At 60.5% G+C, this 21,519-nt stretch overlaps 2 protein-coding genes and 2 long non-coding RNA genes across 10 annotated transcripts; 2 read left to right on the top strand and 2 right to left on the bottom strand.

The window, feature by feature from the left end:
- The first annotated feature begins 2,182 nt into the window (after window positions 1-2,182).
- Window positions 2,183-10,245, top strand: Noxa1 (NADPH oxidase activator 1). Of its 3 annotated transcripts, XM_015505781.2 has the most exons (14): window positions 2,187-2,607; window positions 3,614-3,696; window positions 4,372-4,480; window positions 5,567-5,701; window positions 5,931-6,038; window positions 7,342-7,395; window positions 7,649-7,692; window positions 8,097-8,235; window positions 8,888-8,933; window positions 9,088-9,146; window positions 9,266-9,420; window positions 9,661-9,775; window positions 9,861-9,975; window positions 10,064-10,219. In XM_015505781.2, the coding sequence occupies exons 1-14, from the start codon at window positions 2,203-2,205 to the stop codon at window positions 10,201-10,203; spliced, it is 1,707 nt and encodes a 568-aa protein (XP_015361267.1). In that variant the 5' UTR covers window positions 2,187-2,202; the 3' UTR covers window positions 10,204-10,219. The 3 variants fall into 3 exon arrangements, with proteins under 3 accessions (XP_015361268.1, XP_048669208.1, XP_015361267.1); XM_015505782.2 differs by lacking the exon at window positions 9,661-9,775 and having other exon boundaries at window positions 2,183-2,607; window positions 10,064-10,245; XM_048813251.1 differs by lacking the exon at window positions 5,931-6,038 and having other exon boundaries at window positions 2,183-2,607.
- LOC125619712 lies at window positions 3,249-9,270 on the bottom strand. Its single transcript, XR_007351235.1, has 2 exons — window positions 7,537-9,270; window positions 3,249-3,972 (listed from the first exon to the last, which is right to left on the bottom strand). It is a non-coding gene; the product is annotated as an uncharacterized LOC125619712 (long non-coding RNA).
- Window positions 10,206-17,707, bottom strand: Entpd8 (ectonucleoside triphosphate diphosphohydrolase 8). Of its 5 annotated transcripts, none has more exons than XM_048813252.1 (11): window positions 14,967-15,451; window positions 13,475-13,620; window positions 13,273-13,390; window positions 12,908-12,998; window positions 12,605-12,717; window positions 12,345-12,504; window positions 12,027-12,254; window positions 11,692-11,955; window positions 11,396-11,506; window positions 10,934-11,065; window positions 10,206-10,833 (listed from the first exon to the last, which is right to left on the bottom strand). In XM_048813252.1, exons 1-11 carry the CDS (start codon window positions 15,071-15,073, stop codon window positions 10,642-10,644), a joined length of 1,662 nt encoding a protein of 553 aa, XP_048669209.1. In that variant the 5' UTR covers window positions 15,074-15,451; the 3' UTR covers window positions 10,206-10,641. The 5 variants fall into 5 exon arrangements, with proteins under 5 accessions (XP_048669209.1, XP_048669210.1, XP_015361272.1 ...); XM_048813254.1 differs by having other exon boundaries at window positions 10,466-10,833; window positions 11,392-11,506; window positions 14,967-15,479; XM_048813253.1 differs by lacking the exons at window positions 12,908-12,998; window positions 14,967-15,451 and adding an exon at window positions 15,563-17,707 and having other exon boundaries at window positions 12,605-12,755.
- A 210-nt stretch (window positions 17,708-17,917) lies between these two features.
- LOC125619711 lies at window positions 17,918-19,892 on the top strand. The gene is made up of 2 exons (XR_007351234.1): window positions 17,918-18,142; window positions 19,053-19,892. It is a non-coding gene; the product is annotated as an uncharacterized LOC125619711 (long non-coding RNA).
- The last annotated feature ends 1,627 nt before the right edge of the window (window positions 19,893-21,519 follow it).

Here is a 21,519-nt window from a genome sequence, read left to right as displayed (position 1 = left end):
CCTGGTCTACGCTGCAGTGAACAGCCAAACTAAGACTCCCAAGCCCCTCCCAGGGGGAAGGGCCAGCAGGGCCTCCAGGTGCACCCTGCTCTCTGGGGGTGTCATCTGGAGGGGTGCAGGAGGCAGGGTGGAGTGCCTCGGGATCCTTCAAGATTGCCCCCGAATTGGTAGGAGGGACAAAGGGCCAGAGTCTCCACTCCTGTTAGTATTTACGATTTTGTAGAGGGCCAGAGCCGGGGCTGGGTGTGAGTGGAGCCGGTGGAGCCCGGCGTGGCCTGTGCTCAGCAGACCCAGGAGGTCCTGGGTGCTCTGTGCATCTCAGTTGTTCAGAGATATTTCTCTCCTTACGCCCAAATTCCTATCTCAGCCCCGAGTCCCAAGCCGAGTGGGCAGACATGCCAGAGACCCCATCCTTGGGCCCCAGGGTTTGGATGTGAGCCATCCCCCAAAAGCTCATGCGAGAGACAGTGCAAGGACGTCCAGAGGTGAAATGGCAGCCTGCGGGAGCCCTGACCTGTCAGCAGCTGCCCTTCTGCCGATGCCTTTAAGTCCTGATGCACTGGGGTTCTGAACGACTGCCCCCCAGTAGCTTGGGCTTTACCTCCGCCTGGATAACGAGGCCTGCGTCAGGAGAGGGCGTCGCCCAGTGGGCTGCCCCTCTGCCCTTTGGGGGACAGGATATCCCATGGACAGCCTCCCCCAGTAAGACCCGGGGTCGAGGCGCTCTCTCTTTCTTGCCTGCCTGGCTTCCTTTGTGGGAGCTGGGACAAGGAGCCATCACAGAACCCAAAGAAAAAGGTACTTCTCTGTCTCTGTGGGAGGATTCTGTGCAGCCCAGTTCACCTAAGTGACCCTGACCTGCCGAGGTCGGAGGGAAATGACCTAATCAACCTGTCAGTCCACTTGAGTGGACTGTGTGGTAGCCGTGTGCAGGTGGCCATGGGCCGCCTGGGTGTGCCTTTGGTGAGTCAAGCTCAGCGTCTGCTTCCTGTGGCCATGTCCTGAGCTGCTCTCTCCCGGCACGCCCTTGTGCCATGGTGTTCTGCCGCACCTGGGCCCAGAGCAGCAGCGACCTCGGAAACGTGAGCCAGACTGACCTTTCCTCCTCTAAAGTTGCTCTCCTCAGGTCACAGCAGCAAAGAATCCGACCGAAACATCACCCGAAAAGTGATGAGCCCCACACCAAGCAGCAGTCGCTTCTCCTTGGTGCCAGACACTGGGGTTTTTTGACCTGCCGAGGACGGAGGGAAATGAAGTCAGGGTGAGCACAGGCAAGGTGGATGTGTGGTGATGGCTTCAGGCACAGCTGGCTCAAGCACATCCCTGTGCTGAGGACAAGGCACATGGCCTGCAAAGAACACACCACCCTGAGCTGACCCTGGTCGGGGGCAGCACACACCAAGCCCTGGGGCTGCTGTCCACTGTGAGCGGAGGCCAAGGGGTATTCTTGTCCTTTGTGGTGCTGGCCCCTGACTTACAAGGTGAGCACCCATGGAACATGGGCGAGGGAGGACTCCCTCCAGGAAGGGGAGGTGGCACGCAGTTCAGGTACACACCCACAGTTGGCATGATTTCCTTGAATTCTCCAAAGTCCATTTTGCAAGTGAAGACGCAGGCTCAGAGAGGTTAAGTAGCAGCCCTTGGGTCACACAGGTGGGAGTATCAGCCATAAATCTAAGGAAAGTGGCCTCAGATCACAGGTCCAATGGTCCCACAGGGCCAAGCCCAGCCCAGGAAGGAGGGCAGCCTGGCAGGAAGGTGAGTCAGTCTCTGTTACAACTAAATCTGGCTCCTTGAGTTGGGTGCTGTGATGGTCAATCTCATGTGTCACCTTGGCTAGGTCTGGTGCCCAGAGATGTGGCCTGTCACATGTCTCAGTGAAGATTTTTTTTTTTTTTTAATTGTAGATGGACACAATACTTTTATTTATTTTTATGTGGCGCTGAGGCTGGAACCCAGCACGGCGCTGAGGCTGGAACCCAGCACGGCCTCGACAGTGAAGGTCAGTATTTCAATCAGTAGCTGTGCAGTCAAATTTCAATCAGTAGCTGTGCAGTAAAGCCAAAGATCCCCCACGTGGGTGGGTCTCATCCAATCTGTTGAAGGCCCCCCCCCCCCNTGAGGGGTGGTCCCCTGGGGTTCCCCACCCTTCCTCCCTGAGGCTAACTGGGGGTTCTCCCTCCCAGTGCTCCTCCTGAGGGAATGCCTAAGGCAGCAGGGAGCTGTGTGTTCCAGGGACCCCTGAGCCGTCAAGGCCAGAATGGGGTGCCTGTCCTCCTGAAAAGCCAGGGCCAGCACTGGCTCCGGGCTCAGGCCCAGGGTGGGACATGGGGGACTGCCTGCCCTGCCTGCCGCCTGTGGAGGGAGCCCCGAGCTCAGGGTGCCATAGCTCACACCCGCCCCAGGAGGCTGCAGGCTCCCTGGCTCCCTCTACTTTGTAAATGCTTCATGTTAGTCACTGTCACAGTGGGGCCTGCTCTTGGATGTGTGACAAAGGCCAGCTGCACTCTGCCCACCACTCAGATGACAGGTTTCCACAGTTGTTGGGATGAGCAGCGGCAGCTGCCTGGATGCACTGCAGGCAGGAAGCAGAAAGAACCAGACTGGGTGGGTGAGGGCGCCCACTGTCCCCACAGAGCACCTGCCCAGAGGCAGAGCCAAGAGTAGAGTCCTCGTTACTTCCTCCACCTGCATCTGCACCCCTGGCTGTCCCAGTAACAAACAGTCCCATTTCCAAGTGCCATTCAGGCAAGGGAATGTAGCCCTGGCTACGGGTGGGAGGGCCTCGAGTGGCGTTGGGCTAAGCCAGGCTTCCTTCATGAACAGGTGGAGGGCGTCAGGCTGTAAGTCCTCCACCCTGAGAGGACAGGGTCCTGTCTAAAGCCAGCAAAATAGGATGCAACAGCACAGGCATGCTAGTTAGAGGTGTGAAAAAAAGTAGATGGAGCCTCCACCGTGAGTAGAACCTTCTGGGAGGGGGAGAGTTGACCAGGATGTAGCTGAACTGCTGCCGGTTGGTGTGGAACTTGCACAATGTTTGCTTTGGCTGCTGGGTGTGGTGGGATAGCAAACATGAGCAGCCACCCCACCTGCAAACCCAGGTCAAACCCAGTGAAACAACAGGCTCTTCTCTGGTACAGATTGCTGGAGTGAGAAACAACCCTTTTACTACCTGTATTTAACTGATAGCTGCTGTCCCCTTGGGAACGTAGGGTTATTTCGGAGTCTGGTTTGAGGAAGAGCTGTGCTTCCCACATGATCAGCCTCTCATGCTGACACTTCATTGTTCTGACTGTGATTGATACCTAGTATGCCCTTGTTTGTGAACTACCAAAAAAGCGTTTTAACAAGACAAGATTCTCATGCCCCCCCCCCCCAGAGGCAGCTGTTACTGGCACTGGAGTGTTCCTCCTAGCTTCTCTCTGTGCTCATGGTGGGCTTTCAACATACCTGGGGGGCCCTGCCCTGTCTCAGTCTGGTGTCGGGTGGCAGCAACCCTGAAGGCATGGGCAGGTGGGAGGGGCCTGCTGACGGCTCTGGGGCCAGTGGAATCCCACGTCCATCAGAAGCACTGGGTTCTGGGCCTTGGCATTCTTGTGCCTTTTGATTCCAGGCATTTGACCAAGCAGTGACGAAGGACCCCTGCATGGCTGTTGGGTTTCTCCAGCGAGGAGTGGCCAACTTCCAGCTGCAGAGGTGAGCACAGGCCCCTTGAGTAAGCCCAGGCTGTTCTGCCTCCTCTGTCCCCTGGTCCCCAGCCTGGGGAGGGACTCTGTGGTCTTGCGGAGATGCACAGCAGGCTCACACGGCCCTTCTCTGCCGGGACTCACAGGCACTTTCCCAACCCCTTGGGTTCTCTCCTCATCACATGTGTAGAAGCAGGACCTTCCGATTGTGCCCATTTCTCAGAGGTGGAAAATGAGGGCTTGATCCAGGATATTTGTGGCCACACGACTTTGTACCATGTCCTTCCTAGAGGAGAAACCAGGGAGGGCGGCCTTCAGGCTGCAGGCTCTGATCAGCCTGGAAAGCTGGCCAGGGGGAGGTGGGTTGTCTGGTGGGGCTGGGGGATCTCCCAGCAGGAGCTGGAAATCCGAAATTTGGAGGGGGAAGGCCCCAGGGTGTGTGCCTGGGCACTGTGCATGGTAGCAACCCACAGGCCTGCAGAAAGGTGAGCAGAGCCAGGCAGCAAAGTCAGGCTGCAGCCCCACCTCGTCTGCCTGGCACCTTGGTGCACCCATCCCTTGAGCTGTTTGCCTGGCCCTGAGTGCCCCAGGCGTGAGGTCTTCCCAAGCCACAGCAGGGCCAGTGCCCCCAGACGTCCCTCACAGGCTTAACCTTGCAGCTGCTGAGGGGCCCTGCTCCCCCCAGGTTCCAGGGAGCCCTGTCCGACTTCCAGCTGGCCCTGGCACAGCTGAGGGGCAACACTGTCATCGACTACACACAGCTGGGCCTGCGCTTCAGGCTGCAGGCTTGGGAGGTGAGTGGGCACAGGGTTGTGTGGGGTGTGGCCGCCCAGGCTGCCATCTTGGGCTCTGCAGGTGCTGTCTGTGGGCCTGGGCTGCTGTGGGTGGTGCTCCTGTCTTGATGGGCCGTGGATGGTGAGCCCCGAGGCCCAAGGACCTGAGGAGGGCTGGTGGCGATGTGGACAGACCACTCCAGGCCTTGGGCACACACAGCAAGGCAGGGCAGGGCCGGGGACGGGTGCAAGCTTGGAGGCCGGGTGTGGATTGGGGCAGGGTGTCCCAGAGCCAAGGCTCTGCTTGAACCTGCTCCTGGTTGCCAGGATCAGGGCTGGCACAGGGAAGGGCACTTAGCAGAGCCCCATGGTTCCTGGGACTCCCTGCTTGGAGGCCTGTGGGGACAACGGGAGTCATGACGAAGTCATCATGGGGCCCAGCCGGTGTGGGTCCAGAAGCCAGGGTCCAAAGCCCAGAGCACTCCGTGGTGCTGGGTGGTGGTCCTCCTGGGCCCAGAGGACAGACACCAGCTGCAGGAACTCAGGTTCCACCTGGCAGTCTTGGGGACAGAAGACCACTGGAAGGGCCAGTGGATTTCCCCGTCGAAGCAGCCAGGTTGACTAGGCACTCTGCCGTGGAGGCCAGGGGCAAGGGGCCCAGAGTACCACGGAACTTGGTGTGTCCCTGATGCTGTGGGCAGCCTGACCCAGCCCATCCTGTCCATTGCAAAATGGGTTCTGAGAGTCCCCTCGGCCCCTGCAGGACCTTCCTCAGACTTGCAGGTACAGGGAACAGGGCATGGGAGGGTGTGCAGGCCGGGCACAGTCCAGGAAGACAAGCTCTAATGTCCAAAGCAGAAGATGATGCCCCAGAGCAAAGTAGGGTATTGCCAGAGGCGGAGCTGGGTACAGGGCAGGACCACCTGGCTGCCCATGACTGGGCTGGGTGGCCAGAGGCAGCCTGGTCCCTGGCCACAGTCCCCATGTCAGCTGGACACCAGAAGCACCCTCAGCTGCTGTGGCTGGGGAGCCCATGTGGGGGAGTGGGTGGGCCAGAGGGTCCAGGGGTAGGATCTGGCCCCTGCCATCCCTCACCCTCACTCCCAGGTGCTGTTCAATGTGGCATCTGCACAGTGCCAACTAGGGCTGTGGACCCAGGCTGCTGACACCCTGGTGGAGGCCATCTCCAAGTGGCCAGAGAGAGCCCAGGATGGCCTGGACACTGCTTTGAACCAAGTGCAGGTGAGGAGATCAGGTGTGGAGGACAGGTGAGGGTGCTGGCCCTGGAGGTGCCGGCCTCCCTGGACCTGTGGCCTACAGCTGGGGCTGGTGTTGACAGCTCAGCCCCTCGAGGGCCACTGTGTGACAAGAAGAAGCTCTTCAGGGAAGTGGCTATGGGACAGGCAGGGTCTAAGTGGCTCCTGCCCCTGCTGCTGGCCAGCCACTGAGGTCTGCCATGACTCTATCCCAGAAACAGGCTACCCTACAGCCCCGGCAGGTTCCCAGGGGCGAGGTGTTCCGGCCCCCCCGGCGGTACCTGGAGCATCTGCAGCCAGTGGACCTCCTCGGCACAGCCAAGGTAGAGTGTGTGCAGGCCCCTTCCCAGCCCGAGCGCGGGCCAGGGCCCTCTGAGCTCTAATGCGGCTGTGCTCCTGCACTGAGCCGCAGCTGTGTGCCTGGGGACACCTGGGGTCCAGTCAAGGCCACTGGAAGGCCCTCAAACTGACTTGAGTGTTAGGGGATGGCATCCCCAGTGGGGCTGTGGGCCTGGAGGCAGGACCCAGGAAGCCCGCTGTGGAGGAGGCCGGCCGCGGCCACGCCTTGCCCCGCCTCTCTCTGCCATACACAGGAGGGTAGGGTGGGACCCAGATGGCTGTCCTGGGCTGTACCGTATCCCCTCCCTGGGTCCGGGGCCAGCAGCGACTCCAGATCACAGGGTACTGGGAGAAGTTCCCCTCTGAAGGCAGGAAGAGGGATTTGGGGCAATGGCATTTCCCAGCATCACAAAGAAGAGCACCTTGCTTTTGCACTGGTGGCCCTTAGACTGGCAGTGTACCTGTGGTCACTTACAGCAGCACTCAGCCAGTACACTACTGTGCAGCTGCACATGGCATGTGCCACCCACAGACGTCCCTGGGGCAGGCCAGGGCAGGGAGAAGGGGCTGTGTCCAAGCAGCCATTTGCAGTCTACCTTCCACAATACAAGACTGTCACAAGAAACAAAAAATATTTTGAAACTTGTACTAAAAATGTTAAAATTATCAGCATGGATACTGGACATGGTGGCACATGCCCGTAATCCCAGCACCTTGGGAGGCTGAGCAGGAGGATCATAAGTTCAAGGCCTTGGGGCTGGAGGGCACGGGCTCCTGCCCTCCCCTGGACAGGCATCACTCCGGCTTGCTCCCTGGCTCCCAGGCTCCCAGCCCCAGGCCTGGGTGGGGTGGGTGGAGGAAGGCACACGCAGCCAGAAGCCAGGAGCAGGGCCTTGGGGCTGGGATTGCAGGGCGCTCACCTAGCACGTGCGAGGCCCTGGGTTCGATCCTCAGCACCACATAAAAATAAATAAAATAAAGGTTGCGTCCAACTGCAATTAAAAACTAAATATAAAAAAAATAAGTTCAAGGCCAGCCTCAGCAACTTAGCAAGACCCTATCTCAAAATAAAAAGAGCTGGGATGTAGCTCAGTGGTAGAGCACCACTGGGTTCAATCCCCAGCACCATAAAGAAATCATCAGCACAGAAATGTCTCTTTTTTTCCCACGGTAGTGGTCCAGCAGTCTAAAGCCAGGCCTGGGCAGCCCCCAGCCTGCATATCAGAGGCTGGGAGGGGCTGGAGGTGCAGACCCCACTGGGTCTGAGTGTGCCCCTGTCGCCCCCAGGTGGTAGTGTCTGCCATCCCCAGTGACCAGCACTCAGGTCTCCAGCCTCAGCAGGTGAGTGACCATCCAGCAGGCCAGGCCTGCGTTTGCCTGGCTTTTGGTAAGGAGAGAACACTGCGGGACCACGGTTCTGCTCTGTCCCCCTGCCCGGGGCCCCCAGCCTCCCCTAGTGGGAGGTGGGAGTGGCTGTCCCACCTGGCATGAGGACCTGTAAGGATATGCAGTCTTGAGGTTTGGGGCAGAGGAGCCACCTGTTTGTCTCCCATTCTTGGCCAGGCCGGGTGAGGATGTCCCTTTGTGCCCACAGGGATGGAGAGCTGACAGCAAAGCTGGTCTGGAGACTGCACCATGGTAGGAAGGGGCTGGGCGTGGCCATTCCTGCCCAGGAACAGGACTGTCCCCACCTGTTTATAGATTGAAACTGGCTAGATGCCTGGGTGCCAGAAAAGGGGCCCTGGCCTCCCTCAGCCTACCCTGTCTCCTGCCACAAAACTCCCCCTTGGAGAGGTGGGCACATGGGGGGAGGCTGAGACTCACCGAGCCACTGTGACTCCAGGTGCAGCAAGGGAGGCGGGATGAGGGTCTGGACTGAGCTGTCCAGGGAGGGGACTCAGTGACATGACTTGCCTGGGGCAGGGCTTGTACTGCATTTGACAGAAGGGGCTGCTGAGACGATGACAGAAAGGTCCTGGGCTCTGGGAGGGCAGGGCTGTAAGCCCGCACCGGCTAGGCCTGAGTTGTGGCCCCCTGCCCAGGGCCCGAGGTTTAGACCGCCAGAGAGCTGACGCCCACCGCAGTCCTGACCTTGCAGAGACGGAGGTGGCTTCGGACCAGGCGCCGGAGGCTGAGCTCTTCGTGCCAGGCATCAGCCGCGAGCCAGCACGTGAGCCCGGGGTGCGTGGGGCAGCCTCCTCACTGGCTGGGCCAGGGATGTGGTAGGAATCTCCCTGTGGGCCCCCAGGAGTGCAGCCTGGGCGCAGTCGGAGGCAGACAGCCTGGAGGGCACGGGCTCCTGCCCTCCCCTGGACAGGCATCACTCCGGCTTGCTCCCTGGCTCCCAGGCTCCCAGCCCTAGGCTGGGTGGGGTGGGTGGAGGAAGGCACACGCAGCCAGAAGCCAGGAGCAGGGCCTTGTGGAGCCTGTGCCTGGGTGTCCTGAGAGCGGCCACCCTCGCTTTCTCGTCAGTGTCCTGTTCATTCAGCCTCGGCTCAGTGTCCCTCTTAACAGCTGCACTCAGCCGCTTCAGTGCTTAGAACTGCACCTAAGTTCACTCACTGGGCCTCACGCCCGATGCCCTGACCTGGCCCTTCCTAGTGGCTTGGTGGGTCTGAAGCCTCAGGAGGTCCCAGAGCTGGTGGTCAGTGCCCTGAATTCACCCCCGAGGGTTTGACTTGTGGCCTGCTGCCAGCATCCCTGCTCTCAGGCCACACTGTCACACTGGCTGTCCAGGACAGAGCCCAGGGCCCTGACAAGCCCCAGGCAGGGAGAGCCACCTCAAGGCCAGGGCCCCCCAGCCCAGAACCCCAGCCTGTGACTTCCCTTGCAGGGGCACCAGGTGGAGCCAAGTGGCAAGAAGACACCTGCACCCACAGGTAAGGGTCCTGAGTGCAAGGTGCTCAGTGGACAGAGCCGGGCCTGGCCTTTGTCCTGCAAGGCAAGCTGCCCACATGCCCACTAGCCAGTCCTCTACCCCAAGATGTCTCCATTGGGAATAGATGGTCACACGAGCCCTGGTTTATTCCACAGGGCCACCAGTATCTGGGGGGCCTGGTCCCAGCGCCTATGAGGACCCCTTGGGTGCTGGGGTAAGAGATAAAACTGTCTGCCCCTCCCAGGCCTCACCCAGCCCCCAGTCTCTGCCCTCACCCTTGGGCCTGAAGCCCACCCTGGTCAGGCCTGATGCCACTTCTCCTTCTGGCCTCAGGGAGCAGATGCAGAAGGCCCTGAGTCCTCTGTGACTGTCACCGTGCAGTGTGCCTTCACAGTGGCCCTGAAGGCCCCAAGAGGAGCTGATCTGTCCCACCTGCGGGCACTGCTGGCTCAGGCCCTCCCGCACCAGGCCCAGCAGGGGCAGTTCAGGTCAGCCAGAAAGGCCCCGTGATGCGAACTAGAAGGGACAGGATGGGTGTGGGGTGGGTCCTGAGCTGAGGAGTAGGTGGGGCACCCTCCGGTCAAGGCAGGGACCAAACTGGCTTCCCCAGTCCAGGTCTTGGGTCCTGGCAGGTATAGAGGGAACTGGCCGCAGGGGTCAGCTCCCCAGGGCATATCTAGGCCCTGCCCAGGGTCACCCTCTTGGCCCACCCTGGGGACATTTTGCAGTTACCGAGCCCCTGACAATGCTGGGCCCTGGACCCCCCTCCCTGGGGAGGAGCAGCTGCAGAGTGCCTGGAGGGACGCGGCCCTGGGGCCCCGAGGGCTGCAGCTCCAGTGCCGGGTGAGGCGGGGCAGAGTGTGGGTGGCCGTGGGCAGCGTGGGGCACCCTCCTCCTGAGCCACCCCTAGCCCACTCTCCTGCCACAGGGGGCTGGGGGCCGTCCAGTCCTCCGCCAGGTGGTGGCCCAGCATGACTACCTGGCCCAGGGGCCAGAGGACCTGGCCCTCCGTCGCGGGGATGTGGTGGACGTCCTGTGTGAAGGTAGTCGGGCACAGCCCTTCTCTGGCACTGTGGGGGATGCCCAGGCACAGGGTGCTGCTGGGCTGAGTGTCACCCACGTGTCTCACAGTGGACGAGGCGTGGCTGGAGGGCCACCTGGACGGCCGCATTGGCATTTTCCCCAAGTGCTTCACGGTTGCAGAGAGCGCCTGTGAGGAGCCCCCACCCGGCCCCGGACCCCAGGCCCAAGCCGTCCAGGAAAGACTCTAATAAACTGTCCCTACCACGTGGTCTGTGTTTTGGATAGGCCAGCAGAGGGTGTGGGGGATGGGAACTGGCCCCTCTTTGGATCACAGTGGGCAGCCACAGCCCCCTCCCTCCCCAGGCAAATGGGGACCCAGGGAGTCCAGCCTCCCTCCCATGCTCACCCCCACACAGCCTGGGTGCTGCTGGGCACCACCTGGGTTTATGCAGAGAGGCCCGCTGTCTGGGGAGCCACACACCGGCCAGCACAACTGGGTGACATGAGGTGGGGGACGGGAGGCCTGGCTTCCGGGAGGCAGTGGCTGTGCTGGACTTGGCCACCCAGTCCTGTGTGGAGTCGGGCTTGCTGTCCAAGGGACGACTCCTGGACATCAAGGACCTGGCGATGGCTCCCAGCTGAGCCCTAAGGGCATCCTGTTGGACATCTGGCTCTCTGGGCCCCGCCTAGTCCTGGACCCAGAGGAGCTGCACCGCAGCAGCCCCGAGGATGGCTGTGAGGGTCAGCACCACAAACACCACGCCGGCCACCCAGACGCCATAGCTCTGTGCCCGCCACTGGGCTGGCGCCTCGGCCGGGATCATGCCCGTCAGGTTCAGCATGTAGCCCAGTGTCCAGCCGATCTCAGTGCCACCAGCCTGCAGGGTACAAGGCAGCTGAGGGCTGTGGGGCGGCCGAGTAGCTGCCCCAGAGTCCCCAATCCCTGGGGCAGATGGGCCATGGCTGGGAGGTGGTCACCTGCTTCTGAAACTCGATGTTGGCCCAGGTCTCCTCACTGAACCCAAAGGCCTCCAGCAGCGTGAGGATGTACAGGCTGGAAGCGCAGTAGTCCCGCAGCCAGCGCTCCTGCCCCGGGTAGCTGTCTTCCACCTGGACCCAGGGCCAGGGGCTGTGAGGCCCAGGGCCTCCCACGCTCCCAGCCCCGGGGGCCAGCTCACCCAGCTGGGTGAGCCTCTGACCATGGCAGGTCCTGCCAAAGCCCTTCCCTTGCCCCATGGGCCATACACCTCGTAACCACCAGAGGCTGGTCACCCTGGGACCCTGGGCCGGCCTCCTCCAGGAGCAGGACGGCCCAGGGGCGCCCTCCCTTCCCACGCCCGCCAGCCTGCTGCCTGCTGCCCAGAGGGTTCCACTGCCAGCTCCTGTCTGATGGAGTTTCAGAGACCCTGAGGCCCTGCATGCCCACAGGCTCCTACCCACCAGCCTCCAGGGCCTCTGGCAGAACTCCCAGATGGTGGCGTTCACGGTGCGGAGTGGCTGCCTGGAGGTGAGGTTCAGGAAGTGGAAGGTGTAGTAGAAGTTGGAGAAGGCCTGCGGGCAGAGGGGAGAGGCCATGACCAGCCAGGCCATCCCAGGGACCCACTCCCCAGAGCCAGCCATGGCTCTTCCTTCCCACTGCCCCCCCGCCCAGGGTGCTCCTGTTCCTTCTGGGGCCAGGCAGCCTCCTGGGGCTCTGAGGGAAGCCATCCTGGGTGGGGGCAGCGAGCGGAACTCACGTAGAACTGGCCCTGCACAGGGGGCTGGTAGACCCCGTTGAAGGCACAGTCTCCTGAGCCCTCGCAGCTGGAGAAGTTGAAGAGCTCCCGGATGGCAGCCAGGCAGGCCCCAGGGTTGCCTGTGCCCTCAACAGTGAGGTTCTGGGTGAGGCCCAGCTGGGCTGCCATGTGGACACAGGGCGACTCATAGAGGGAGGCCAAGGGCAGTGTGGTCTGGAAACCGCTGAGGTAGCATGGGTGACGAAGGAGGGCCCCAGGGCTGCTCTGCAGGGTCACAGGGGGCTTGAGCTGCAGCCTGCCTTGCCTCCCTCCCGCCCTCCCTGGGCCAGCCTGACCTGCACCAGCGCAGCCAGCAGCCTGTTCAGCATCTGGTCCCGCCCAAAGCAGAGGTAGCTGTGAGTGTAGATGCTGTAGTCGGTGCCGTACAGACGCAAGGTCGCCCGGGTGCTCTCGTCCAGGATGGGGCCGCGGGGCAGGAAGCTGATCTGGGTGGAGGCTCCCCCCATGTCCAGGGCACCCACCAGCGTCCCCTCTGCAGGCTGGATCCACTCTCCAGAGGAGTACTAGCCACAGACAGGGCCACTCAGCCCTGGCCAGCCACACCCCGCCCAGGTCCTGGCCAGCCAGCCCCACCCTCGGGCTGCCCACAGCACCTTGACCAGCCTGCCCAGGACATAGTTGATGGTGATCCAAGCAAAAGCACCTTCATCCTGGCCAGCCAGGACCTCAGCACCCCAGAAGTCCAGAGGAGACTGGCCCAGGACCCCAGACACTGCTGCAAGGATGTCCCCTGCCTGCGAGCTGTTCTTCTGGCTGGGCAGTGGAAACCAGGGGCCAGGTGGCAGGAAGCCTGGCCCAGCCCCTGCCCTCCCTGCCCCAGGGCTCTGAGCCCTGGCTTTTGAGCCTGGTTTACCTGAGCAGCCTCATGCCGGCCGTGGCCCCCAGGAACAGGGGTGTTCCCCGGTACTGGTTCTCTGGGATTAGTGCCAGTGCCTCCTCCAGGCAGCCCTTCAGGCTCTCGCCAGCCTGTGTGGGGTCAGAGGTGTAGGAGGAGATTCCAGGCCCTGAAACATAGCACCCCAAGACAAGCTGCAGCCCCGAAGGTGGGTGGGATGCGTGGTGGCCCCAAAGGTCTGACCACATGTGACAGAGCTGGAGCCCGTGGAGGCCCTTCTGAGGTTCTGAGTGACATGCCCTGAGCTTTCTGGCCTCTCACTTGGGGAAGTAGCTTTTCCCTTGCAGGGTCCTGGAGGGCAGGCCCCAGCAGCTGGTGGCCGTGGTGACACGGGGGCTCGAGAGGGCTAGAGCTGGAGAGTGGAGGCCGGGATGGGAGCCCCTTGCAGCGTCTAGGCTGCGTCAGAACAGGCCCTGCTGGGCCCGCCAGGCTGGCATGGGGGGCGCGGCAGCAGGGCTGTGCGGGTCCCTCCTGTCCCACTGCCCATCTGTGGGACCTTGTGTCAGCCACTTCCTTTCTGAGTCCCTCTCCTCGGGCGGATCAGCGCAGGCCGGCGCCTCCCCCCAGCTGAGAGTCCCAGCCAGTCAGCCCCAGCAAGTCCAACACCAGGTAGTGACCCCACCGACCTTCCACCTGGCAAGCCAGGGCCTGGCTGACCAAACCCGTGTCCTTCTCCTTGTCTGCTGGCCACTGGTACACAAAGAGAGAGGTGTGGGAAGAGCCGGCGTCGAGCACAATCCCAAACTGCAGGCAAGACTTGGGTCAGGAGGGTGGGGCAGGCTGATGGCCTTGCCCTCCTGCCTCCTCCTCCCTGCCCAGTCCAGGCACCTTTGTGTCTGCGGGCAGCAGGATGTTGGTGGCCTCCACCAGGATGAGGACCAGCACCGTGAGGCCCGAGGCTGTTGCGGTCCCCAGCAGGGCCATGAAAACTCGCTCCTTCCAGGACAGCGCCATGGCAGCTATGGGGCTGGCGTCTGCAGGGCAGGAGCAGCAGTGGACACCTGGACTCTGCCTGCTGCCCTCACCCTGGCCTCCAGAGGCAGGGTCTTCACTCTCCCAATCTCCCTCCAGAGGCTGCTGTCCTGGACTCTTCCTGAGCCTCAGATAGCCTACCTTGGCCGGAGCAGCGGCTGGGGGCACCATGAGCAGGGCCACCGCCACGCACAGAGCCTGGGGAGGACCCCACTCAGAGGGCCTGTGGCCAGCAGCAGTTGGCTTTGTCTGATGGCACCCTCAGGGCCAAGGCAGGCGCTGTGGGCCCACAGATGGGACTGGCAGAGCCCCCTCCAGATCGGGCAGCCCACTCTTCCCACCTCAGGACCCTTGTCCCTCGTCACCACAGGAGGAGCCCAGCTCTGGACTAAACTCGGCCCCAGGCAGAGTCTCTCCTGGAACTGAGGTTAGGCCTGAGCAGGTGAGGTCTGGTGGCCCTGCTGACCCTGATGAGGCCAGGTGTTCCTGGGTGGCTTAACAAACATCTTTCTTTTTGGAAACCCAGCCTTGGAATGTGAATTTGAGACTTTTTGGTTGGCCCCAGAGGGCCTCTAGGCAACTGACCAAGAGTGACCACGAGGCCTGGACATTCACATCCCTCCTCTGCCCTCAGGGCACAATAGGGTCTCAGTCCCCAAGCTACACAATGCAACCCTTGCACAGGGCTTACAGGCTGCCCCGGGCCAGGCCTGCTTCTGGTGCCAGCAGCACAGTGGGCACCGCTGCCCTCGAACTAGCTACAGCCAGAAATGCACCTTGAGACTTGGATAGGTCAGGACCCGACACCCTGTAACCTATCCTGGTCCCTCGGGAAGACCAATGTCCCAGGTGCTTCACCAAAAGGAGTGGCAGGCAAGGCTGGCTGTGTGTTCTGACCCGAGGCAAGAGAGGACAGGTAACCAGTCCAGGTCCAGCGTCCAAAACCAGCACCCCCCAGCCACTTCACAGGCCTAAACAGGCCACAGGCAAGGGCCAAGGACACAGAGACTCCACCTCCAGAAATGTAGTAGCTTAGGTTCTAAGTCTGAGCCCCAGTGAGGAGGAAGAAAGGACGGTGCATGTGCCCACAGTCAGGACAGGACAGTCTCCCCTGGACGGCCCCTGCCCAAGCCAGCCCCTGCCCAGGATGGCCCCCGCCCAGGACAGCCCCCATAACCAGGACAGCCCCCACCCAGGACAGCCCCCACCCAGGACAGCCCCTGCCCAGCACAACCCCCATAACCAGGACAGCCCCCATAACCAGGACAGCCCCTGTCCAGCACAGCCCATGGGACCCTCACCTGGGCTGGCAGCCACCTTGCAGAAGCAGGTGAAGGAAGCAGTGTACCTGGGTGCAACTGGCCGTCCTCTTGCACACCTGCTGTCCTCCACCCCTTGTCTATACCCGCCTGGCCCTGGGGTGGTAATGGGGTGGGGCGAGTCTGTCCCTAGCATGCAAAGAATGGACTGCAGCCAGGGGCCCTCCAGCTATGCTGGGCGCTGACTGGCAGTGCCCACCTGGGCCTTGGGCCCAAGGGCAGGGAGGAAGGGCAACACCCCAGTCTTAGAAGGACTTGAGAGCTGCCCTAGGGACAGGTGGGAGGGCAGGTCTAGGGGAAAACCCCACACCCCGAGGCAGTGGACTTTGCTCTCTGCCCCGCCTGTAGGGACCAGGCCAGGGCAGAGTCAGGTGACCAGGAGGCCAGAGGCAGGGAACCCCAGGAGGCCTTCCCCTGGGCCTGTGCTGGCTGTTTTCAGTTGCTCTTACAGTTGCCTCTTTCCTACAAGTGGGGCCTGGGGCACCCTCCAGCGTCTTCCCCTTCCCCATAGCCAGCCCCTGGCCTCTGGCCTGTGGACAAGGGACTCTCCCCTGCACACCCACCTGCGCCTCTTGGGTGAACACCAGGAAAGGGATTTGGGTATGTGAGGTGAAGTGTGTCTGACCTGACACAAACTGCGACCCGTGTCCCCTGGGGGATCCAAGCTGGCTGCACCCTAGCCAGTGCCTGGTGCCAGTTCTTACTTCTGGCCAGTGGGCTCCTCTGGCTTTGCTGCAGAGCATTCCTCAGGACTGAGGCTGCTGGCTGCCAGCCTGCATGTGCCCACAGCGCCTGCTGGAGAGCCCTCAGCTGGGCACCTGCCCTGACATTCAGCTTAGCGGGCCCTTACATAGCACACTGGCCAGGGCTGGAGGACAGCTTCTCCCCATCTGTTGCTCAGCTGCTCCGTGCTCTAACTGTGAGTTTCACAGCACACATTTTGAAGTTCCCGGCGAAATCTGATTTACCGTCTATTATTTATCGACGTCCTTTCCACTTTGTGGCAGGCCTCTGCTTCCTGCAGGTCCTGATTTCTTTCCCGGGGGTTTGTGCTGTTGTGTTGCACTGTTGGATCTGTCTCTGGGAGGCCAGGGAGGTCTGGACCACGTCCATCCCTCTGCCCTGGGCCACCTGCTCTGCCGCTCCTCCACAGACCCCTCAGCAGCCCTGCAGGAGATGGAGCATCCGGACTGTGTGGGTCTGTCTCCTCCACAGTCACGGCGCAGTGCTCCGCCTCCATCCTGTGGATCACTTCTCTATTGCAGCTGCTGCCCTTCCGCCAGCCTGAGTGTCTGAAGAGCACGGTCCTGAGGGCTTTATGGTGCTGAGGAGATGCTCCTAAGGAGAACCGTCTTCCAGTCATGGGCACAGTCTTTGTCTCTCTGCTCCTTCAGGGCTCAGGCCTTCAGCACTCTGCCCTCCTCCTCCGGCTCTCAGCAGATCCAATGCACGTCCCCTTAGAAGGACACCTGACCAGAGTGCTTCGCTTGGGGAAGACGCTGCAGCAGCCCTGCCCCTCACTCTGTGCTGGCTGCCCCTCAGTGGTGCATAGCAAGGCTCGTTTCTGTGCTGCCTGTACCCTGAGGCCTCCCTGAGCTCACAACTAGTTCTAGGAGTCGGCGTGTGTGGCCTGAGCTTCTGACAGAGACACCACACTTTCTAGAAATAGGAAGGGCTCCTTTGCCCCTCTGCAACCTGCCTGCCTTGGTTTCTACCCCTGCTTCCTGCCCTGGTGAGGGCTCCTGGCACTCTGGGTGGACGCAGAAGGAATGGGCGTCTCTGCTACCTCCTGTCAGGGCAGTCTTCCAGGCCACTGCTGGGTGAGGCACTGGCCTCCGGGGGTGAAGTTCTGCTCCTGGTACGCCGAGGGGTGGCCATCCTGAGTCGGCTGTGTCTCTAACACACTTTTCATTCCTCAGTTGAAACAGTGGTCTCTTGTCGTGGTTTCTCTGGACTCTCAGCCGAAGGACTGATGGGTGCTGGGCCAGCCTACTTCCTGGATCTGAACTGTGCTGTCTCTGCTCTGTCCTTGTGGTCTGTGGGTTGGGTATTTGTAAGCTCACCTGACCCATGTCCGTGGAGGCCTTCCAGCCCACACTTCAGTACCTTCTAGTCCCCCAGGGACTTGTCCAGAGCAGGAACATCTGAGTGGCCAATGCGCATGTTCCCGGTGCTCGCCATCCCAATCTACTCAGACTCAGACGGGTGTCCTTCTGGGCCTGTGCAGGGTCTGTTTCACGTGTTGTGCTTCTTCTCGGCAACTGCCCTGTGTGCAACACCCAAGCCTCTGCCAGGAGTGAGGTCATGCCGCCCATGGAGGACAAGTGAGCTGGAGGACTTCACTGGCATGAGTTAGGTGCCGGGAGCTCAGGATCAGTCCACAGTGTGCTCTGACATGGATACACAGTGCAAGGTTTTGCACTGACCCCCGACAAGGCTCAGTGCCAGAGGTTTGCAGGCACCTACCTTGTGCCCTAGGTGTTATGAGGCCAGGCTCAGAACTCCCTCCAAGGTGTGCCATGGAGACTCTAAGTGGCCTTCAGTGTAGGAGCTGGCTGCAAAGCACTTCTCTGCCCTACTCTACCTGGCACTGGATCACACGGCCCTCACTCCAGAAGGATCCTGCCCCATGCCTGGAGGAAGGAGTGCTACACAGACGCTTGCTGGGTCCCCTCAGTCCACAGCAGCAAGCCTTTGGTGTCCAACCTGGTTGCCCATGCTCCAGTCACCTGTTCAATGAAGTCTCCATGAAAACCTAAGAAGATAAGCTTCAGAAAGACGTGACCCAGGTGCAGTGGTGCATGCATGTGATCCCAGAGGCCCAGTGGCTCAGAAGGCTGAGACAGGAGGTTCACAAATTCAAAACCAGCTTTGGCAACTTAGCAAGGCCCTAAGCAACTCAATGAGACCCTGACTCTAAATAAAACATTAAAAGAGCTGGGAATGTTGCTCAGTGGTTAAGCACCCCTGAGTTCAATCCCTGCTGAAAGAAAGAAAGAAAGAAAGAAAGCTCCCAGATGGCTGAGCACGTGGAAGCAGCCCCTGCCCACACTCACTCTGCAGCTCTTTATCTGCATCCTGTGTGAAAAAAACAGAAGATGCCAGTGACGGCAGGACTTCCCGAGTCCTTGAAGCACGCCGTAAAATCAACAACCCCAACCAGAGGTCGTGAGGACAGACTTACAGCTGGGGGGTCAGAGCACAGGTAGGTCAACCTGGGATTGTGCTGGTTCCTGGGGCAGTTTTAGTGACGCTGTCCTCCACTTGCAGAGCTGCGCTGGAGCAGAGGCCCCCGCTGGTGTCGGCTGCAGCATCCCGTTGCTTCCTGGTGGGGAGCAACTCCTACTTTTGGGGCCACAGAGTCTGCTTGTGCTGTGAGTGCCCGGCAGGAGAACCCAAGTCTGAGCTGATGTTTCCTTCTGTATCTTCAGATTTGGGGTCAGGGAAGTGGGATGTGTGGAGAACATGGCTCCCAGGACGTGTGGCACAGGAAGAGGAAGGATGATAGGCTAAGGGACAGGAACTTTGATTTGGAGCCTCAGGGGCTGTGATCACAGGCTTCAGTGAGCTACCAGTGGGCTCTAGAGCTGGTGAGCCTGGGGCTGCTCCACCAGGCACAAGGTACTGCAAGACAACGAGAACAGGGAAGCACTGTCCCTCGGTTTCTGCCATCTGTGAACACTAAAATGAGACAGGAGTGAGTTCTGGGTGGGGCCCTGGGGCTGGGCCAAACCCAGATGGTGGTGTGAACCAGCCACCAGCCTCGAGGCCACCACAGAGGAGAGGCTACACCAGGAGGACAGACATTGCCTGAAGGGCAGGACTTGGTCACAGAAGACCTCCCAGCTTTTGGAGACTTGGCTGATATGGATGCAGAGTTGGGCTGGGTGGCGTCTTGGTGTCCACACAGCCCAGAGGAGCCTGATGGCTGAGCTGGGGAGATGATGAGTAGGAGCCACCACTAGGCCTGTTTGCCAGCTGCAGAGGCCATGAGCAGCACCCGGCAGACTCACCCCAGTTTGGAAAATTCCCATGCTTCCTAAATTTAATTACAAAGGCCAAAGGGCAAGGGAAACCCTCTCAAATCCTGAGAAACAAACCTTTTTGCTAACCAGGTTCTGCTCAGACTAGACACCAACCTCGCCAGCCTTGGGGACAGTGGGACACGGCTGATGCTATGGAACATTACAGAACAGGGAAGAACCAGTTCCAGCCACAGAGGAGCCACCTGGGCCACAGTTCACCTGGACTCGTGACCACCCTGTTGTAGTAGATGCCCTAGGGAAACCCCCACCTGCCAGTACCATCTGGCCTGACCCATTCCAGCCCTGGCCACAACCAGCTCACATAAGACGTGAAGGAAGGTGGTCCTATCTTCAGGAGGGACCCAGTACTTCCTGGGAAGATCCCTGGTACTCCTCCTACTCACTCACCAGAGCCCAGTTCTCCCCACCCCCCAGGAGGACCCCTACCCACTGTTCCCACGGGAAGCTGACCCGCCGTCATTTCTCCCAGCTTTTCCTCATTCTGGGGCCAAGAACAAACCCCCTCACTGTTCGGTCAACTCTCGGTTTATAACTGGAATCCACAAACCCAGTTTGGGGGTCAGAGATTGCTAATGGGAGAAGAGGCAAGGGAAGTCAAGCCACCACCAACAGCCCCTCCAGGTGTGCTGAGACCCTGGAAGCCTCACCTCAGAGGCGGAGCAACAGCTCACAACAGCCCTCCTGTCCCCAACCTCCGCCTTCCTGTTACCCCTCACCTACAGCCATGAGGGTGGCAGGTACACACCTTACGTCTTCCTTCCCAAGTCTCCATCAGAGCACGCTTGGCCCAGGCCCGGCAGACCACCCGCTGCCACTCAGGCACTGGGGACGTCGTGGGACCTTTTTGCCAGGCCTGGCCTTCTCTGACCAATGGCAGCAGCAGCTGAATAAACACTTTAGTCCAGACTATTTGGTCTTAAAGTGTGGTCAACTGTGAGCACCTATGTGGGCTGGCTTCCCCATGACCAGGACCCAGGTCAGGGAGCCCTTTTTGCTCTGGCAGCTTTGATTTACTGCTGCACCCTCAGGGACAGTTCCAGGAGCCACGTGGAACCTGGGCCTCGGGCAGCTCCTTGAGTTTGCAGATGCTAACAGAACATTAGGTCAGTAGCAAGAGAATGAGAAGGTGGGAGAGTGTAGGACTCTGAGGAGGAGGAGGGAATGTTCATGATTGCTGAGAAATTGACTAAAGGAAACGCAGGGTATCAGCAGGAGGGACCTGTAATCCCAGCAAGTCACGAGTTCCAGGCCAACCTGGGCAGCTTGGCAATACCCTGTCCCAAAATAAAATGAAAAGGGCTGGGGACATAGCTCAGCAGTGGAGTGTTTGCCTGGCCTGCAGGAGGCCCTGGGTTCTACCTCCAGCACTACACCACAAAGAAGTCAGGTGTCTAAATGAACACTGATGGAGCAGAGTCCTAGCCAGGCCCTATCGGGAGGGTGGAGCTGGTGGAATCAAGGCAGAGCTTACAGCAGAGCTGGTGTACTTGAACATGCTTCCCGTGGAGTGACTATCATGGCAGTTATCGAATCTCACTGGAGTGGAAAGTGGGAGGCATGTGGACCTACCCATCCAGCAATGTTCATGGGACTTCTAATAGAACCAGGGAGGTGATGGGAGACACAGGGCAGAGCATGAGCTGCAGTGTGCTGGGCTGGACAGGTCTCCACTGGACAGCCCTTGGTGGAGGGCCACTGGGGCTCCGGCAAAGGCTTGGGTGCATCTCCCGACAGACGAGGAGGCTGGATTAGAGAACTCCCCACAAAGGCACCAGCTGTCCTGCTGTGGGGCATTGAAACCACCTCAGAGAAGAAGGGCTAATCTTGCAACCTGAGGCACCACGGGGTCTTGGGGGACATCAGGGAAACATGTTCATGGGGCAGCACTGCACAGAAGAGCTCCATGATGAAGTGGAAATATTTTACACAGGATCCGCTGCCAGGACTCAGGAGCAGGGATCCCCTTTCCTCTGGGACTGACTCTGGGGCAGCATGAGGCTGTGTGTTCTACCCACATGGAAAGTGCACCATGAACAGCCCTCGACTGACCCACCTAGAACTGCTGGGTTGTGGATAGTGTTCTGTGCACTTGGCGGGAGGCAACTCTCACTGAGGGTCTAAACACAGCAGTGCAGGGAACAGGGTAAATGCCAGGTGAGCTTTTCAGACTCCTGGACATGGTCGGGCAGACTCCTGGTGGGGCAGAAGGACACCGGAAGCTGGCCTAGAGAAGGGTCGCCATGGGGAACCAGCCCTGAGGCAGGGAGGGGCACATGGTACAGAACCCACATAGGCCTCTAAAGGGCTCCCTTTCAGGCTTGGAGGTGCCTGGTGTCCCCAACGTGCTCAGTTCAGGTGGCTATGTGGGTGATGGGATGGGTGGGCATGGGAGACTGCACCAAGATGGCTGGGTCTAAACCTGCTCCTCCTGGCCCTTGCAGCACAGCTGTCTGCCTGTGGCAGAGACCCAGGCTGCAGAGAGCTGGGAGGCAGAGTCCCCAGGGGGAGGCCCTGCACAGAGCCAGCCAGTATGACA

The sequence above is a fragment of the Marmota marmota genome, unplaced genomic scaffold, assembly GCF_001458135.2.
Source record: "Marmota marmota marmota unplaced genomic scaffold, marMar, whole genome shotgun sequence".
In the NCBI taxonomy this organism is placed as follows: domain Eukaryota; kingdom Metazoa; phylum Chordata; class Mammalia; order Rodentia; family Sciuridae; genus Marmota; species Marmota marmota.
The sequence above is the reverse complement of the archived record's forward strand: the minus strand, read 5'-3'. Positions and strand labels throughout refer to the sequence as shown.

Bases quoted from the DNA above. Each gene is read 5' to 3' on its own strand.
- Noxa1 (XM_015505781.2), top strand. From the start codon at position 2,203: ATGCCTAAGGCAGCAGGGAGCTGTGTGTTCCAGGGACCCCTGAGCCGT. The intron at 2,608-3,613 runs GTGGGTGAGGGC...TTTTGATTCCAG, and splicing joins AGCAGAAAGAACCAGACTGG to GCATTTGACCAAGCAGTGAC. The intron at 7,693-8,096 runs GTAGGAAGGGGC...CCCCCTGCCCAG, and splicing joins GGTCTGGAGACTGCACCATG to GGCCCGAGGTTTAGACCGCC.
- Entpd8 (XM_048813252.1), bottom strand. From the start codon at position 15,073: ATGCTAGGGACAGACTCGCCCCACCCCATTACCACCCCAGGGCCAGGC. The intron at 12,999-13,272 runs GTCGGTGGGGTC...TCCACTCTCCAG, and splicing joins CCTGGCTTGCCAGGTGGAAG to CTCTAGCCCTCTCGAGCCCC. The intron at 11,507-11,691 runs GTGAGTTCCGCT...CTCTGCCCGCAG, and splicing joins CTGTGCAGGGCCAGTTCTAC to GCCTTCTCCAACTTCTACTA.